This window comes from Muscardinus avellanarius (assembly GCF_963383645.1).
Source record: "Muscardinus avellanarius genome assembly, chromosome: 16".
NCBI classification, from domain to species: Eukaryota; Metazoa; Chordata; class Mammalia; order Rodentia; family Gliridae; genus Muscardinus; species Muscardinus avellanarius.
In genome coordinates, this window is record NC_137802.1 from 8,455,945 (window position 1) to 8,475,694 (window position 19,750).

At 45.3% G+C, this 19,750-nt stretch overlaps 1 protein-coding gene across 3 annotated transcripts in view; it reads left to right on the forward strand.

Annotated features, from left to right (window-relative positions):
* Positions 1–660: 660 nt before the first annotated feature.
* The window catches only part of PMP22 (peripheral myelin protein 22), a gene marked incomplete at both ends in the record, with an annotated part of 34,327 nt that continues 15,237 nt past the window's right edge, over positions 661–19,750 (forward strand). For 2 of the 3 annotated variants that reach the window (XM_080712120.1, XM_080712122.1), the window contains 2 exons: positions 661–738; positions 1,999–2,095. In XM_080712120.1, the coding sequence (XP_080568246.1) occupies positions 661–738; positions 1,999–2,095 (175 nt within the window). The remainder of the gene's footprint in view (positions 739–1,998; positions 2,096–19,750) is intronic. The other variant, XM_080712121.1, reaches the window with a different exon arrangement.

Consider the following 19,750-nt stretch of genomic DNA (forward strand, 5'->3'; position numbering starts at 1 on the left):
GCCAGGCCTGGCCAGGAGGGCTCCCCTACCTTGGCAAAAAATGGAGAGAAACTTCGCTGAATAACGGAACACCGAGCGCACTGGGGGCTGGGGAACCATCTTGAGCAGCACCTCCCTGGCAGCTTTTGCTGCTGGTGACCCCGGGCCTCTGGCAAAAATCTGGGCACCAACTCCCCTCGCCACCCCTACTACCACCTCACCAGGGAATCGCCACAGGAATTTATTTGGGTTCTGGGGAAGGGCAGCCTCTCTCTCTCTCTCTCCCTTCCCAAGTCGGACTGTCCCAGGCAGGCGCCCAGGGCGGGTGGAGGCTCACAGTCATTTTGGACACCCCCCCCCCTCCCCACAGCCCCGGGGTGATTTAGACGTGCGCACTGCTTGTTTTGTTCCAAAAGCAAAAGCTGTTCCCTTGCAGGCCGGCCCAGCTGGCCGCTGGCCGGGGATCTGCAGTCGGCTGCCGCCCCCTCTTGGCGGCCGGGCTGGCTGGCTGGGCGCGCTGTGCCAGGCCCGGGCATTCTGCTGGCGCAGGGACCCTCCCTCCATCCCTCCCTCCGTGCTCCGCCCTCGCTCACTGGCCAGGCCGGTGCTTGCGGCCTCATGACCCACTGGGGCTCTCTCTTCCGCAGGCAGTACCTCCATTGATCAGGACTTGCAGCCAGAATGCTCCTCCTGTTGCTGGGAATCATCGTCCTCCACGTCGCCGTGCTGGTAGTACTCTTCGTCTCCACGATCGTCAGTGTGAGTGTCCTGCAGGCGGCCAGGGGAGGTTCAGGGGGCGGCCAGGCAACTGGGCTTCTGGCTACTGGGGCCCCTTCCTTCTCCCTACTTGGTCCAGAACTGAGTTGTTACAATCACAAGCCAAGTATCAGATGTCCCAGGGCAGATTTCTTTTTTTCCCCTTTTCTTTTTGGTAATGTGCCTCTTTTCAGCTGTTTTGAGAAACCAGAGCAGATTCCCGGGTAGGAAGTCAGCAATCGCTGGGATAGATTAGCGGTGCAGGTCTCTCCCCAAGCCAAAATAATTTCAGGGCCCATCCACCACCCCCAGCCTCGTTTAATAAGATGGTCAGCATTTTTTTTTTCTTGATGCAGTCTCATTGAGGAAGTAAGCCGAGTATCTAAGGACAGTTATTTTTCTCCAAACTGAAGGCCAGATGGGTGGTTTAGTTTATAAACACCCCCTAAGGACTTGAAATTAGAAAGTTAAAACTGAGTTTCCCAGAAAATGTTTCCAAGGCCCTGGTCAGCTGGCTGATGTGACCACAGAACCTTGTGGGTTAAATATCTGCTGCTAGGGGATATCAGTGGGATAACTTTTGCCACAAAACCAACAGATTAGAGTTGAAACTTTGGGTGGCTCTGAATTAAAGCCAGGCGTATGCATAATTTTCTAGTTATTTGAGAAATAATTGTGTTGGAGATTTGTGAATTTTTTTTCAGGGGGTCTTTTATTTATTTTTGTTCGTTTTGCAACCCGGGATCAAACCCAGAGCTCCACACCTGCAAAGCGGGCGCTTTGCCACTGAGCTATATCCCGGCCCCGTGATTTTTAAAAAAATCATTTATAAGCATCTTTTCATGGCCTTAATATGTCCCAGGCTAATCTTGTTAAGTGGCTAGGGATTATAAGTAAGACAGTTGGCTTATAGGAGGGCTGATACCCAGGAGGAGGGGTCGGGAGGAGGGATGCTTGTATGTAGTTGCACTAGGATGTGTCTGAATCTCCTTCTACTGTGCTAAACACTGCATAAGCAGCATAATCTCTGTGTGTGTGTGTGTGTGTGTGTGTGTGTGCGCGCGCTCAGGATGTCTGCACTAGACTTCCACCTCTCTGGGTCATGACCTTGAACTTTACCAGGGTGTGGCTTCTGCCTGTGCAGAGTCTGGGCTGCCAGGCAGCCAGGTGCATGAGGAAGCTCTTTGCCATCCTCGACCACACCCCCCCTCCCCTTCATTCCTCTCTGCCTCCCTTAATTCAGGATGTCTGGTTTCTTTCTAGCAATGGACGGTGGGCAATGGCCACGCAACGGACCTCTGGCAGAACTGCAGCACAACTCCGGGAAACGTCCAACATTGCTTCTTGTCTTCGTCTAATGGTGAGACCTACTTTTTGCTTCACAGCCTCGGCTACAGGTGTCTGTTTCTCGGTCCTAATCTAAAAGGCATCCTCTGGACAATAGTTGCTGGGGCTGGGCGGTAGGGGGCGCAGTGCCATGAATCTGAGGTGAAAGTAGCCTCAACAGGGATGCTAAGTCCCTGGGTACCACTCTGATGCTCTCCTGATCACTTTGTGTAATGCTTTCTCCTTGAGTCACAAACCATGGCCCCAGGAAAGCATGACAGCTTAATAATTAGTGATGGCGTGGCCGCTAAACCTTAAGCAGATCCCCCTGGAAGGTATCCTCTAAAGGGCATCTTTGGTTTGGTGTTGGTCTCTATCCAGAGATGTCCTGCCCCTTCCTGCTACAGTGACAGTTGCCTGCAGTGAAGATTGGACTTGTTTTGGGTCCCTCTGTTACAAGACTGCCTTCTCAGGACTTGGGCCTCAGTAGCACCACTTATTATCAAAACCTTTGAGGTGCAAGATGGGGATAAGAAACTGCAAACTCCTAAGCTGAGCCTGGGCATCCTTCATTCAGAAGATCTTATTTCTCCTCTTTGTACATCTCTGCCTGTGAGATACTGGAAGCCGGGCTTCCTTAAGAGTAGTCAAGGGGACAGTGGAAGGACCCACGAGATCTCCCAAACATCAGAGAGGAGGATTGCTCAGCTGGAATCCTGTGGCATCCTGGAGTGCCCAGGATGTGCTTCTTGGTGGCTCCGTAGGCTGTAAGGGTTGGTGTTGACACCCTGGCAGCCTGTTTTTAGACAGGGTCTTGTGTCCCAAAGGAAGGATCCTCAGCCACGAAAGCAGAGTAGCTGTAGATATGACAAGAGCTTCCATGGGGTTGAGAGGTCAACAAAATACAGCTTCAAATGTTGCCACGACTCCTCAGAGATGATGATTATTGTTGAAGATGTTGCACCTGATAAGAGGCACCAGGCGCTCCATAAAGCAGGCAGTGAGATGGCTCTGAGTTCTGGCTCTGCACAGTCAGGCTTCTTTGCTAGGTTTTTTTCCTTCCGTGGACTCCACACCCAGTAATACCCAGGTGTGTTTCTGAGGCCCTAAAACTCAAGCTCCTGACTCTTGGTGGAAATAGAAGCCGCTAATGTACTCGTCTGGTAACTTACATGGGGAAGAGAGGCAAGGAGTTTAGAAAAACCCCTTTATGCTTTCCTGAGGGAGAGGGGATTCTTTAGGGGAGGGTCCCTTGTGAAAGATCCCAGTCCTATCGAAATGAGGACTTTTGTTTTTTTCTCTGGTGTGTGTGACAGAGGTTGCATGGCGAGTTTATAGTGTGAGCTGGCAACCAAGTAAATGAAATTCTCATGAGTGCCCGAGAATGTGGTGATAGCGTTGCTGGTCCCAAAGCCACAGCATCCGGTTTCTCCCCCCTCTGGGTCTGGCAGAAGTTCCCTGAAGATTCCTCTGGAAGGGCGGCTTCCCCACTGCTCGCTACTGACACCTGGTGGTCAGATATGGTGACGCAGCCTAAAAAGGGCAGGCTTTCTCTGAGGGCCTGGTCTTGGTGTCCACAGGCGCCATCCCCAAGTGGCAGCTAGCCACGAGGGGTTGGCATGAAATCCTGGACTCTTAGGTCCGGAAAGGGAGAGTCTGGGAAGGATTGTCAAAGCCAGGCTGGGTTTCAGCAGAAAGGAGACGGCAGAGGGACTGCTAAATTATGAGCAAACTTGTCTGCAAGAGAGAGAAAGCTTTTCACCTTACAGCTGCTCCAGGCTTGCATTTTATATTTTTTGAGGCTGCAAAGAGCTGTTACTTGACTCTGGAAGCAGATCTTAAATAGATTCTACTTTTTTCATTTTCTTTTTCTTCTTTTTTCTCTTCCTTCCTTTCTTTTTTGTTTTTGCGGTACTGGGGATGGAACCCAGGAACATTCTACCTTCGAGCTACACCCCCAGTCCTATTTTTTATTTTTATTTTTATTTTATTTTTGGTACTAGTGATGGAACCCAGGGGCACTCTACCTCCAAGCTACACCCCAAGTGCCAATTTTTTGTCTTTTTTTCTTTTTCTTGAAACAGGTTCTCATTGAGTTGTGAAGGGCCTCACTAAGTAGCTGAGGCTGTCCATGAACCATAATTCTTCGGTCTCTGCCTTCCAAATGCTGGAATTACAAGCATGCACCACCATGCCTGGCTAAAGAGACCCTACTCTTATTTTAAAAGAGAAACTCATCTGTCAACTTGCTCATTATATGCCAAGCCCATATCCTTGGGTTCATTTACAGTGACTTTAAAAATCCCCCGTGTGAGTCTCAGATTCACCTAGTTTCTTTCCACCGGGACCCCAGGATCTCTGGTATCCTCCACATCTGCTTCCTGGCTCTCACAGCAAGGACATTTTGTACAATCTGGACATACCCCTCAACAGGCTGGGTTTGTTTCTACGTGGGCTTATTCTAAGAAGTTTCCATTTAGACTTCTGCAGTAGTAATGATATCTGCTGACATCTTCCTGATATGTCAGTGTTCATTACAACTTCAGCTTGGAGTGGTGGATCAATCATAGAGATGGGTGAAGGAGGGCTCTTCAATTTTCTTTTTTTTGATTGGGCTTAATGTGGGGGAAAAAACCACAGGATTTGAAAAACATTAAGCCGCCTTTACAAACAAAAACCATAGTAGTTGTTAATCATGGGCCTTGTTCTTAGAAAGTTTGATGTGTACTCTTTTAAATAATCCAGAGTATTGGTGTTGTTTTGGTGCTGTATTGGTGCTGGTTTGTAAAGAAAGTGTTGTAAGTATGTGATATGAAAATACCTTGGTTTACATGACTTGTAAAAATTTCTTTTGGATACTGTGTTACTGTGTTGCCCAGGCTGGGATCAAGTGATCCTCCTGCCTCAGCCTCCAGAGTGGCTGGGACTATAGGTGCATGCTACTGTGTCCAGCTAAATATTGTTATTATTATTTTTTTCTAAAGGGGACCACTTTAATCTGTGCTGTCTCTGTCTCTAGGAATCACCTCTTTGTTTTTTGTTTGTTTCTTTTCTCTGTGCATGGTTCCTTCTGGTGTTATGCTTTGAGGCCGACTAACATCTGTGTTATGGAATTGTTTTTTTTCTTTGTGGTACTGGGTATTAAACCCAGGAGTATCCTACCTCTGACCTGCAATCCCAGCCTATTTATTTATTTATTTATTTATTTATTTATTTATTTATTTATTTTTGGTGCTGGGGTGGAACCCAGGGGCTTTCTACCTCCAGGCTATACTCCCAGACCTATTTTATATTTTATTTGGAAACAGGGTCTTCCTAAGTTGCTGAGAATCGCACTAAGTAGCTGAGGCTGGCTTCGAACCTGTGTGATCCTCCTGTCTCAGCCTCCCAAGCACAAGGATTACAAGCGTGCGCCACCATGCCTGGCTATACTTTTTGTTTTAAATCAGGGTGTTGGCTAGGTTGCCAAGAATCCAGCTACATTACTGAGGTTGGTCTGGGACCTACGATCCTCCTGTCTCAGCCTACCAAGTATTGGGATTATAGGTGTGTGCCACCATGCAGGGCTTGTGCTCTAGAATTTGAAGGAGGAGCATCAGACCTGCCTCTCAAGTTTTATCTTTATATAGAAGCTGTGTTAGGTTTCTGATCAGCTGACCTCCATTCTTCCCACCATTTCATTGTGTCTAAATTTATTTTCCTACTTTTTGACCCCTCCCTGATCCTGTATAGGCAGAGGTAAACAGGCTCTGTGTGTGTGTGTGTGTGTGGGGCATATCCATCTGAATGCCTCTCTAGCTCCAGGAATACTTTGACTTGGACACCAAGAGCCTTGCTCTTGATGAAAATGAGCCTCCTGGAGGCATCAGGAGATAAATGTGGAGGGTTGAGTCACTCATTGTAAAGGCACAAAGATCAGATGCCCTAGAAGTAGGGGTGGGCAGATAGAGCTAGAGTTCAGAGGAGGAAGCAGAGGGGAAATCTCTAGTAGGAGGTGGAATTTGATCCATCCTCCAAGGGGTGGGCAGATTTAAGTCGGTACAGGCTAGGGGGAGGCTGTTCCTTGTCTGGGCAACCATGTGACCTAAGGTCGGGGTAGACCAGTTGGCCGGCATTCTGGTTAGGATTTTGAACTGCCTGCTTAGGGCAGAACATCTCTGTATGACAATGGCTTAAATGAGTTTGTTTCTCTATTTTCAGAGAAGTCCAGAAATGGTCCGAGAGAGACATGGTAGTGGTTTCATGAATTTTTCAGAGACCTCGGTACTTTTCCTAGTCATTTTCTTTCCTTCTCTTGGGCTCGATTCCCAACCTTATGGACCAAATGCTGCTAGATCTCCACCTTATTTTATTTACTTTATCTTATCCGTGCTTTAAGCAGTAAAGTAGAGAAAAGAGAAGGAAAAGAAAGTATCGTTTTCCCTTTTAATGGCATGTCTCCAGGGGGACCACACACATTTGTCTCTGTCTTTTACTGGAACTTAGTCACTGGACCACACCTACTCTTATTACCAAGGGAGCCTGAGAAATAGAACATCAGGCCATGTGTAGAGCTTCTTGATTTGCAGACATTTAAAAGTAAGCACCTCCCTGGGAGTCTATCTTGACATGCATCTCTCTGGGTGTGGACCGCTCCTGCCATACCCATACTCTTACAGAGCCTCTGCTGGCTTCCACTGAAGTTTCAGAGCAGAATCCAGTGATCTTACTCTTCTCCAAGCAGGATGTCTCTCCTGTATCCTGGGCTCATTCAGTAGCACCTCCAAATTTGTGCTGACCCATGTCAGAAACCGTGGGATCATCTTTTTCTCTCACCTTTGTGATCCTGAATGAAATATAAGTCCCTGTTTAATGAGGTCTCTTGAATCTTTTGTTTTCTTCCAGTCCAGAGCCCCCTCTTCTGAAATCCAGACCCAGACAGACGTCCAGCTGCTTCCTGGACAGTTACGCTGGGATGTCTGAGGCTCCTCCGTGGACTTTCTTTCTCCATCCTAATTACCCCTTTGCTTTACTTTTCAGTATTTTAGTGGACGTGGCTCCTCCAGCCAGTGACCCCAGCATCTGGATTTGGTCATGATGCATTTCCTTATTTTTCTCTTCTCAGCATCATGATACCTACATGGGCCATCCCATCCTTGGACATCTGTAGCCACGAGTGTGGTCCTCCTGTGTCTTCACCTATCAGAGCCACTGAAGTCTTCTGATACGTTGGCTCGACCTCATTTCTTATTCCTTTCAGTCTCAGTTTTTCTTTCTTTGGGGGTTCTGGGGATTGAACCCAGGGGCATCTTACCTTCCTACTACAAGTTTATCCCTTTTTATTTTTTATTTTGAAACAGAGCCTCTCCAAGTTGCTGAGGCTGGCCGTGAACCTGCGATCCTCTTGTCTCAGCCTCCCAAGTACTGGGGTGACAGGTGTGTGCCACCATATCTCACTAAGACTCATTTTTCCTATTGAATCCAGGGCGATGTTTTTTAAAAATACAAACCTGATCATATCGCCCTGCTTCTGATTTTAAAATCTTTCAAAGGCCTCTCATTGGTCTTCATCTCCAGATAAAAATCTATAATAAAACCCATAGGAATCGGCTTAAAGCATCTCTTTTTGCTTCCACTAACTCTCATGTCCCTGCTGGGCTGGTAGCAGTGCACGCCTATAATCCCAGTTCTTGGGAGGATCGCAGGTTTGAGGACAGCCTCAGCATGTAGTGAGACTCTCACGAACCTAGCAATACTGTGTTTCAAAATAAAAATAAAAAATAGAGCCGGGCATGGTGGCGCACGCTCGTAATCCCAGTACTTGGGAGGCTTAGACAGGAGGATCGTAGGTCCATGGCCAGCCTCAACTATTAAGTAAGGCCTTCTGAAACTTAGTGAGACCCTGTTTCAAGATAAAGAATAAAAACTAGGGCTGGAGGTGTGGCTCAGAGGTAGAATACCCCTGGGTTCAGTCTCAGTACCACAAAAACAAAAACAAAAATCTGAACTCACTCTCTTCTTTTCTGTCTCCTCCCTTCCCCCTATTTTTTTCAAGCCTTCCTCTCTCAATTCCTTCTGTTCTTTTATTCAGAACTATTTACTGAATACCTACTGTGTGCCACATGATATTGTAGATACTGAGGTTACAAGTGGGAATAAGCCAGTCAATGGACATGGAGAACTTAGGGACAGTTCTAAGAACTGTGAAGAAATAAAGAGGGCATCATGTGATAATAAAGGGTTCCAACAGGCAGAAGGAGGCCTCTTTTTTTTTTTTTTGCGGTATTGGAGATTGAACCCTGGGGCATTCTACCTCAGCACTACATCCCCAGCTCTGTTTTTTATTCTTTATTTTGAAACAGGGTCTCACTAAGTTGCAGAGGGCCTCACTAAGTAGCTGAGGCTGGCTGCGAACCAAGATCCTCCTGTCTCAGCCTCTCAAATACTAGGATTACAAGACTGTGCCACCATACCCCGCCGAGAGGAGGCCTCTTTGAAGGGTGACCCCTTGACCCCTTGAAAATGAGCAAGGGTCTACCTTCTGAACATCTGGGAGGTTCCCTGCAGGGGACTGTCAAGTGTGAGGGGAGGAGCTTGGCAGAGATCAGGAATGGAGAACAGACTAGAGTAGAGGGAAGAGAGGAAGAGGTAGAACAGCAGGTGTCCTGCAGGTCGTTCCAGATGCTCATTAGGAGTTAAATGCAAATCAATGCTTTTCTGATTGTTTTTTAAATTTCATTTAGACCTTCTCTAATTACTCAGTAATTGTTGTGTTTCCAGTTGAATTAATAGTCCAGAAACATTCCTGTGGCAGATGATATCAGGAATCTTACAGGGTAAGAAGGCAGGGATGTAGCTGGGCATGGTAGTGCATGCATGCCTGTAATCCCGGCACTTGGGAGGCTGAGACAGGAGGATTGCAGGTTCAAAGTCAGCCTCAGCAAGTTAGGCTGTCTGCAACTTAGTGAGACCCTGTTTTCAAATTAAAAAAATAAAATAAGGGCTGGGGGTGTAGTTTGGAGAGAGAATGACCCTAGGCCTAGGTTTAATACCCAGCACTGCAAAAAAAAATAATAATAATAAATAAAAAAGGAAGGAAGGCATGGATGTGTTATCTATCAGGTGATGATCCCAGCAGGTGGCTAGATTCTCATTCCTTGAATTGTTATCATACATATTTTCATCACTGAGTCTTTTAATATTCACAATCAGAATATAGTAACAGGATTTTATGTTAGAAAATTGGTATTAAGAAACAGAAAGTTTCTCTCTAGTTCAACTAAGGACTGAGCATGGTGGCTCATGCTTGTAATCCCAGTACTTGGGAGGCTGAACCAGGAGGGTTTCAGGTTTGAGGACAGCCTCAGAAAGTAGTAAGACTCTCATCAATCTAGTGAGACTGTGCTTCAAAATAAAGATAATAAAAAAAATAGGACTGGGGTGTGTAGCTCAGAGGTAGAATATCCCTGGTCTCAATCTCCAGTACCACACACACACAAAAAAAGGTCTGGCATATAGGGTCTACGAGGGTTTAGCACACATACAAGCAAACCTAGGCAAAAATAAATAATCCAGTCTCTAGAGTTTTGACTTTTAAACTGATAAGATCAGGAAAACACTGATTTAGGCTGTGTGTGTGTGTGTGTGTGTGTGTGTGTGTGTGTGTGTGTGTGTGTGCCATCCCCAAGTCTCCGTGGGCAAATTTAAAATCTTCTTACTCAGAGGTTCTAAGCAAAACACTCGCCTTGCCTTTTAGTGATCTGATTGACGCTCTTTACTAGTGATCAAATGGTTTTTGCTTTGGATTCTCTCATTTCTCCACTGTTAATACCAAGTACACAGAAGCATTCTTCCCTTCTTTATTTCATCTGCAGGGACCTAGTGTGTAGCAGAGCAGGTCAGGCTACTGGAGTCGGGCCACAGGCTATTTTGGTGCCTGGGCCATCGCAAGGCACCTCCCCGGCCTTGCTTTACCTCTGATCTTTATCATTTTTGGAGAGTCAAACCGAGGCTGGTTCCTCTGCCCCATCCCTTTTTACAAAGGCCTGTCTTGTTTTACAAGAAAAGGAGCACAATGAATTTTTTCATGCTGAGGAGTTAGGCACATAAAATGTGTACATTCTTGGGTTCTTTTCCTGTTTAAAGAGAGGGCCCCTGCTGGGCATGGTGGCGCATGCTTGTAATCCCCGCGCTTGGGAGGCTGAGACAGGAGGATCGCATGGGTTCGAAGCCAGCCTCAGCTACTTAGTGAGGCTTTCAGCAACTTAGTGAGACCAAGAGAGGGCCCAGATTCAACCCCACAGTGTGAAGGGATTAATCAGACCCTCCTTCCTCTTATCTGTCCCCAAAGCATTTTTTGTTCCTCCTGTCCTTGGTTTCTGGGGGTCATCCCCATTTCCCGATGACCCAGGCAGGTATGCTCAGTGCAGGTTGTGAACTGGAGCCAAGACCACGAGCTGAGAAAGCAACTTTCCCTGCCTTTCTTGTCCACTCTAACCCACAACAGCAAATTCATGACATTCAATAGGTTGTGGGCAGCCTTAGATCAAGGCATTGGACTGAAAACATAGGGAAAGAAAAACCCCACAAATCTTGCCAGTCCCAGCAGCCCCAGCACGAGCCCTTGGTGGTCTCCTTCGTCTCTGTCTTCAAAACCATCCAGACTTCACTTCGCTTTGCCATTGGGTGGCAGCGTACTTTTGGTGAAGGATGCCAGACCATTTCCTCATCTGTGGCTCAGCGTTGGGTCAGGTTTTAGAAAACGCGGAAGGCCCTCTGCATTTATGGCTTCATGTTTTGCAATTCAAGATCTTTGTGGCTCCGTGGGCCAACCCATAATTTCCACCTAAGTAATGGCTTTTGATCTTACAGGCTCCCACTGGGATGCCAAAGCTCTGTAGAACCCAAAATGTATAGGGGACAGGAAGTGGGTCTGTCTCATCCCTTTTCTTTTCTTTTCTTTTCTTTTCTTTTCTTTTCTTTTCCTTTCTTTTCTTTTCTTTTCTCTTCTCTTCTCTTCTCTTCTTTATTTTCCTTTCCTTTTCCTTTTCCTTTTTCTTTTCTCTTCTTTTTTGGGGCAGGATGGTACTGGAGATTAAATCCTAGGGCACTGCACAACTGAGGTACATCCCTAGCCATTTTTAATTTTTTATTTTTGGTGGTTCTGAGGATTGAATCCTGCACAACTCAGCTACATCCTCAGCCTTTTGTTTTACTTTTTTTTTTTTTTTGATCCTGGGGATAGAACCCAGAGGCAGTCTACCTCCAAGCTACACCCCCAGCTCAAGAAGGGTATTACTAGGTTGCTGAGGTGGGCTTTCAACCTATAATCCTCCTGTTGTAGACACCCAAGTACTGGGATTACAGGTATGCAGCACCAGACCTGACTCTAACTTTCTTGAGACGGCATTTCACTGAGTTGCTGAGGCTGGTCATGAACCTGTGATTCTCCTGTCTGGGCCTTTTATATACTGGGTTAAAAGCATGCGCCTCTACAACCGGCTGGGATGTGGTGTTAAAGATGCTTATATTTTAACTCTTAGCATTTCTCTCATCAGATGCCAATATCTAAAAGTTTACACAAAATGTGTGTTTGAGCCTGGGTCAAAGCCTTATCACCCTTGAACTCATAGTTGTTGCTTTTAAAACCTTCAGTTTCGAGGCTGAAGCAGGAGGATCACTTGAGCCCATGATTTGGAGACCAGATTGGGCAACATAGCAAGACCCTATCTCAAAAACAAAAATAAAACACAAGCAAACAAACAAAACCTTTTAGTTGCATTTCCAGGATTTCACAGGAGCTGAAGAAACACCCTTTGTATTTCAGCAGAAGGAAGGGACTGGCCATAATGTGGCCTACAGTGATGGAGATTGAGTTTTGATGCCTTAGAGAAGGCTATCTGAGATGTGGCCTTTGGAGTGGGAAGTTACTGATGTATAAGAATTTTCATCATTGAAAATTGAGAATTAATTACTCACCCCCACCCCATTCAGATGTACATCCCTCTGCAATAAGCCCACTACCTGTTCATTTTTCCAGTGATAGGGACCCCTCCACCTTTCAAGACAATCCTTTTTATTTTTTTGGAGCTATCAATGAGAAAGCATTCAATTGTCCTTCAGATATATGTAGCCCTAGGTACTAGGTCCTGTTCCAGAAATGGAGCATGCAGAGATGAACAAGAAAGACCCCGGGGAGCTCATGGTTGGTTGGGAGACAGGAAGCCACACACAATCAGTACATCATGATGAGGGATGGAAAGTGTTTGCAGAAAGAAATAAAACGCCATCCCTGGGGAGGAAAGAACTGGCTGTAGGAGTCTTCTTCCTTCCAAAGCCATATGGATTGAGACTTAAAAGACAGGAAGAGACCAGTCATGTGAAGAACCATAGAAGAAAATTCCAGAAGAAAAGGGGAGGAGCCAAGGCCACAGGGTAGGGAGAAGTTTGGTGTGGCCAAGTGCACCAGCTGGAGAAAGGGGTGAAGTGAGGCAGGAGCAGGGATGGAGCTAAGTAACTAGGGCCTCATAGGCAGGGCTAATTTGAGGGCGGGATCATCGGAGGACCAGGGAAGGATTTTGAGCAAGAGTGGCACACTTTGGTTTGTGTTTTGGAAGATCATTTTTGTTGTTTTGTTGAAAACGAATTTTGGGGAGAGGCAAGAATAGAAACTGGGGACCAGTGAGAAAGCCATGGTAACGGTCCAGGCAGTGGAGGATGAGGATGGTGAGATGATACTGAAGATGAAGATGACAATGATGCTGATGATGCTGATGCTGATGTTGATGATATTGATATGATGCTGCTGTGTTGCTGATGATGATATGATGCTGAAGATGATGATGCTGCTGAAGATGCTGCTGATGATGGTGATGATGATATTGATATGCTGCTGCTGTTGATGGTGGTGATAACATTGATGATATTGATGGTGACTATGATGATGATGACAATGATGGTGATGATGATGATACAAACAGCTCACATAGGTGCCATGCACTCTTCTAAGACAAATGTACCTAATCTTTATAGGAACCATAGGAGGTAGATATTGGCTTGGCTAGGGAGATGGATGGGGGAGACAGAGCTGAGGACAGGTTTTGCTCTAGGCTAGATGTTGGGGGTTTGGAAAAGAATGGTTAGAGATGATTTTAGATTTGGGGTCTGAGCAATTGGATGTGAAATTGGGTGTTGGACTGAGGTAAAAGAGACTGGAGGAGCAACAGAATGGTTTTGAGGCTAGAAGTTGGGGTTTATGTTTTGGCCATTAGAGATGTAACATCTGGGCTAGAGATTCACATGTGAGAGTCATTCGTCTGTATGGAAGTGTTTTCAGTGTCCTGATGCTGAATGAAATTACTTGGGGGAGCATCTGAGAAAGAAGAGAAGAAGGAAAGGTACAAAGTCCAGAGATGAGTCTTGGGCAGTGGCTAGTGGGGTTATGTGGGTGTGAGAAAGAAGACAGATTGGGGAAGACAAACCACTGATTCGGGAAAATGCCAGGAGATGGTATCACTTAAGAAATTACTTTGTTAGCCAGGAATGGAGGCACACGCTTGTAATCCCGGTACTTGGGAGGCCAAGACGGGGGATCACAGGTTTGGAGGCTACCCACCACAATTTAGCAAGGTCCCTCATCAACATACAAAGCAACTAAGACCCTATTTTTAAAATAAAAATTAAAAGGGCTAAGGGTATGACTTGGAAGTAGAATGCTCCTGGGCTCAATCCTCAGTACCAAAAATAAAAAAAAATAAGACTCTGTTAACCCAGGTTTGCCTCCTCATTGGCTGGATTGACTGGTCTGATCAGTGCTGGAGGTCTTCATTAGTGTCTGAGGTGTAAGATTTGGGTTTGTCAAGTTTCATGCTCATCCTTAAGGAATTGAATGGGCTTCTGTACCAGTACAGGGAAACCACTCTATCTCCTCCACACACCCTTTCAGTGATGGAACAGTATGGTTTTATCTTCTCCTGGTGTTATTCCATCCTTCTTTACTTGGCTTCTCTGCTGCTGGTAGGACTCCGCTGGGGTCCCAGCTGCATCCGAGTCTGGTCTATAGATAGGCATCCATGGACTTTCTCTTTCTTCTCTGACATTGGGTCGGTAGTTTAGCTCTGAAGACTAATGAGCAATGAATCAGGGGGAATCCCTCTCTTTCTCTTTTCCACACTATCCCCCCTCCTTCCTTTCTAGCCATCATGAATTCCAAATCTAAAAGATGACAGCTGGATTACAGAATTAATTAAATTCCAAATGCATCATAGATCTTTCTAGCAGTCTTAGTGGGTCGTAGTGGAAAATAGATCAGATGCCAAGAGTCCTTGTTTTCTGACCTGAGACTTTCTCTGTTAAGCTGGGTAAACTGAGGCTGCTATCCCTGTTTTCCTAGTAATAGAATGGGCATTGAAGCAGACTTTGGAGCCTCGGCCTTCTCATTTCGTGAGTTTCAGGCCCTCTGTATACATTTTGGATATAGTTGTGGCATAAGGGAATCCAATAAGGAGATGACCTTTGAGCTGGGTCTTAGAAACTGAGTAGAATTTCAGTGGGCATAAGGAGCAGAGAAGGGCTTTGTGGTTGGTGTGGGTGGGTGGATGCTGTGGCTGATGGGGGAGGGATTGTGTTGTTTCTAGCTCTTGGTTTCCATGGTGTTTAAATGTTTAAACTCTTTGCATACTTTGTTAAGTGTTGTGTGTGTGTGTGTGTGTGTGTGTGTGTGTGTGTGTGTGTTGGGGGGGGAAGTCTCTGATTGTTCTTATATGGAGAATTCCTTTTAAACCCAAAGATCTTAAAGTAACTCATATACCCTCTGTCCATTATCCCTTTGTGAAGATCATGATGATGCAACAGATACTGTCTTTCCCTCTGTAGTCAATTCTTGTGGCTAAATTCAGTATCTTCAAGTGAGATATTCCTTAGGAAATGGTTCTCTGGTAAATCAATCTGAAAAATATTAAATTGTAAAAGTTAAGCAGGCGTATATATACAAGATTTCTCATATCTTTTTTTGTGATACTAGGGATTGAACTCAAGGACATTCCACCTTTGAGCTACACCCCCAGACCTTTTTGTTTATTTGTTTTGAAATAGGGTCTCTCTAGGTTGTAAAGTCTTCCTACTTTCTAAGGCTGTCCTCAAACCTGTCATTCATTTTACCTCCCAAGTCCTGGGATTACAGGTGTGTGCCACCACACCTGGCTTCTAATATCTTTTAATAATTCAGCGCACAATGTGAATTTCCGAGGAGAGACATTAGAAAACCCGATCACGCAAACCATGACCCCTCTTCCTGCTTCTATAATTTTTCAACAGGAATATAAAAGAAACCGCAAAGAGTTTTCTATTTTTAGGTAACCTCGGGTACCTTGGGTCTGTGTGATGCTCTCTTTGCAAGTCCAAGAACTAGTTTGTAAAGCAAGAAATGCGGAAGTCAGATCATACAGCTGCACTTAGGAAACTAGTGTGTGTGCGGCTTGCCGTTAAGCCTCTAAATTTAGGATGAAGTTAGTTGAAGGCTGAGTGTTCCTACTCCAAAGTGCTTGAGATCAGCTGTGTTTCAGATTTGTTTTTTCAGATTTTGGGCTGTCTGCATATGAATAATGAGACATCTCGGGGATGGGACCCATGTCTAAACATGAAATTCATTTGTCTTTCATGCGCACCTTACCTGCATGACCCTTAAGTGATTTTCCGAAGCATTTTATTTATTTATTTTTTTTAGTGCACCTGCAACCCGTAACCTGAGGTCAGATGTAGCATTTTTCACTTGTGGTATCATGATGATAACTTAAAAAGTTTCAGCTTCTGGAGCATTTCAGATTTCGGATTTTCAGATATTCAGATTAGCAATGTTCTCCTTGTGGTAGATGTAGCTGCTATATCTTGGTATGAAGGTTCTTTCCAACCATCGGTCAGTTTGTGTTTACTACTATGTTGTCAGCCAAGGTTTGTTCTAGCTAAAATGTTTCCTAGAATTACCTGTTGAAAGAGTCTTCCACGACTCTAGACGAAGAAGGAGATACTATAGATGGGCAAATAAGGCAACTTACCTGAGGGGAATGGGAGGAGGGAAGATGGAAATTCCCTGATGTACATGATGCACATTAACAAACATATCAAAGTTAATCACTAAGCTAACATGAGAAGGAGGGAGAGGGGAGGAAACGGGGCAGGAATTGGGGAAGGGCTGATTGGGTGATATGTGCATCTGTCTCTACCATCTTGTGCTCCAGTGAGATGTATGACTACAATACACCAACAGAAAAATTTTAAAAAAGAGCCTTCCACATGAACCCCATCATCTTTGTGAGCTCCAGGAACAAGGGGAGCTTTTCTGTATGATTTGATTTCTGCATCAGTCATGGGCAAAGTTACCCTGAGACACGAGCATCAATTCAAAGCTACCAGCTGGTCCATATAGTGCTGAAGTTGAGACTGTGGGGCCCGCCGCGCCATGCTCCGGGCATGCCACTGGTGGGTGAAATGTAGAGGCGGAGGGCACATTTTTTTTAAAGATGGGGGCCTCTTGAAAATGCAGCTATTTATGGAATGATATTCATACTGAGAAAGAAAGTGGCCACTTTTGTGACAGTCGTGGGTAGGAAGGTTTGGGGGTGGGGGTCCTGGTCTTGGTGTATCATGTGTCTTTGGAAACAGTGCAGCTTCTATGCAGTTGGGGATTTTTTAATGCTTGCCTTTGTAATTCACCCCTCTATTGGCTTTCTTCCGAATGGCCTCCCTGGTTGGTTTTTGCTCTGTCTTGCAGGCCTACCCCCACTTTCACTTTCAACGCATCCTGTAGAAGTCAGAAAAACGTCTACGGAATTTCCTTTTGCAGTGGGGCAGGGACAGAGAAGGGCAGCTGGCTCTGTGCTCGGAACGAAAGATACAGATGAACTGTCCCTTCTCTCTGAGCCCTTGACCTACTGGTTCGTAAGCTTTGGGCTAAGAATACAGCTGAGGGGGCAGATGTATTTCCTTCACTGCTCAGCTGCTCCTGCAGGAATCTGACCTTGAGGGGAGCTTTGATCATTTGTGCAAACTCTAGCCTCCCCTTATTTTCTGGGGGAGCTGGGCCTGCACGCAGTACAGCCACAGCTTGCATTAGAAACTATCTGCAGGCTGTCTCCCACAGTCTCATTGGAATTGTAGGTCTGCAGAGAGCATGGGGGTATTGAATTCTAGCGCTTGGCAGCAATGTTGGGGATGGGCTTTGAACCTTGCCTCTGGGAACTACACAATTACCAGGCATCCACTGTGCACTGGACAAGGCCTGGAGAATGACAACAGGTGCTGGACTCGGGCTCTGCTGACTGCTGACCTGCCATTGGTGGGGGACAGAATGTCACAGCAGTGGGGTTTGCATAGTTTACGGGGTTGCCACTTGGAATATTGGACTAATGGTTGGATCTATAGAGAACAGGTTTGTTATTGACAGCCTTGCATCCCATTTCTCTCAACTCTGATAATTATTGTCTATCCATCTGACTTGTTTTGCTGTAGCAATGATTGGCAGACTACTGCCTGCAGGCCAAATCTAGGCCACCACTTGATTTTGTAAACAATGTTTTATTGGATGAATGGCCATCGGATTCATGGTTTATACCCTCTCATTTTCATGTTGGCTGAGGGCTTCTATGAAGACAGAGTTGAGTAGTTTCTACACAGATCCTCTGATCTCCAATGCCAACAATATCTACCAACTGACTCTTTACAGATAGTTTGCTGTGTTTAAAAATTTGTTTTCTCTTTGAGGCACCCCTGAGATTGAGAGTGGATATGAACTGGTAATATACACCTGTAATCCTAATACTTAGGAGGCGGAGACAAGAGGATCACAGATTAAAGGACAGCCTCAGCAAGTCATGGTGAACCTTAGAAACTTAGTGAAACTATTTCTAAATAAAAACTATAAAGGACTGGGGGTATAGCTTGGAAATGGAACACCCCTAGGTTCAATACCCAGTACCAAAAAAATTTGATGTCAGAGTTCTATCAAAATGTTTGTTGGACCTCTGATGGATGTGCTAATTTTCTGGCTTATTTGAACACTGTGGTTCCCATAATGCTTGGTATGAACTGAATGGAGATTTCCCAGAAACAGAACCTCCCTAACAGTCTGAAAGTGCTTATTTACTCTGCCCCTGCACATCAGCTTGTAAGTGGAACTGTTTGTCTGTCTCCTTTTCCCCTCCCTCCCTCTCTTCCTATTCTGTGTATGAAAGATGGAAAAATGAAAGCCATCCTAGTCAGTGGCTAGAATGAACACTACTCAGGGACTCTACCCCCCAGCTACAACCTCAGGCTTTAACAGGTCTTTTACAGTAACTCTTCTGTGTGATCATTATGACATCTTATCAGTACATGTCAGTACCTTAAGTTAGAGAAGAGGAATTCAAAACCAAATCAATCAATCAATCAATCAATCAATAAAAGGTTAAGTGCCAAGTCAAGCAGGTGGTCAGCAGGACCATGTACCAGAGCTGTCTCCTCTGCTGTTCTAAACAGAGTGAACACATACACACACATGCACACACGTATACACGCATGCCTCAACTGCTGGGGAGAGTCGGCTTTGCACATCCTCTCCTGAGATGTCATTCTGGTCCGGGATCAAACACCTGCTCTTTCTGGGGCATTTGGTATCTGCTATCCATTACTGCCTCCCTGGTCATCTGCCTATTCCAGGTCTGATGGACGATCTGGCTGAGGAGATGTCATTTGAGCTCAGGAATCTCCTCGAGGCCTTGCGGGCTTCCCTTTGAACAGTGAAGGCCGGGCCCTTGAATCTTCAGCCAGCCTTTTGGGACTGAAATGGAGGTTGTTTCCTCCAGGGCTTGGTTTTGCCTTTGCTGCCCACGGGTAGCTTCTATGATGAATAGTATTTGACCAAAGCCATCCCTTTTCTCTTTGCATGCTGAAAACAAGCCCTACCCAGGAGTTCCACAGTTCTTGGAGTTTTAGAAGCCTAACTGGTAACTTATCTTAAAATAGACTAGCTGGGCGTGGTGGTGCACGCTTGTAATCCCAGCATTCCGGAGGCTGAGACTGGAGGATCGCGGTCCGCGGACAGCCTCAGCTACTTAGTGAGGCCCTCCGCAACTCAGTGAGACCCGGTTTCAAAAATAAAGAATAAAAATAGGGCAGGGGGTGTAGCTCGGAGGTCAAATACCCCTGGGTTCCATCCCCAGACCCGCATATAAATAAATAAATAAATAAATAAATAAATAAATAAATAAATAAAATAAACTAGATGACCTCTTTACCCTGTGATCTTTTAATTGTTCGAACAGCACAGTTGTTCTTTAGTATAATGTAGGAGTTAGTTCCCAGACCCCATTAAAACAAAGTCCTGTGATGCTCAAGTCCCTAATATAAAATGGCATAGCTTTTGCATATAATACATATGCAAATACATTCAGAAATATATTTGGTTACATCCTCCTGTATACTTTAAATCATTGTTTCTAATACATAATACAATGTGAATATGGTTCAATAGTTCTTATACTCTCTTGTTGAGTAAATAATGGCAAAAAAATCTGTAAATTAGAAATCATTGTTTCTCAAATATTCCCAATCTGTGTCTCTTCGAACCTGTGGATGTAGGACTATGGGTACATTGAGGGTTGATTGTACTACATGTAAAATATTCTCCTTATTAGAAGTAAATCAAAGGATACAGATCCAGTAAAATGTGATCAAACCC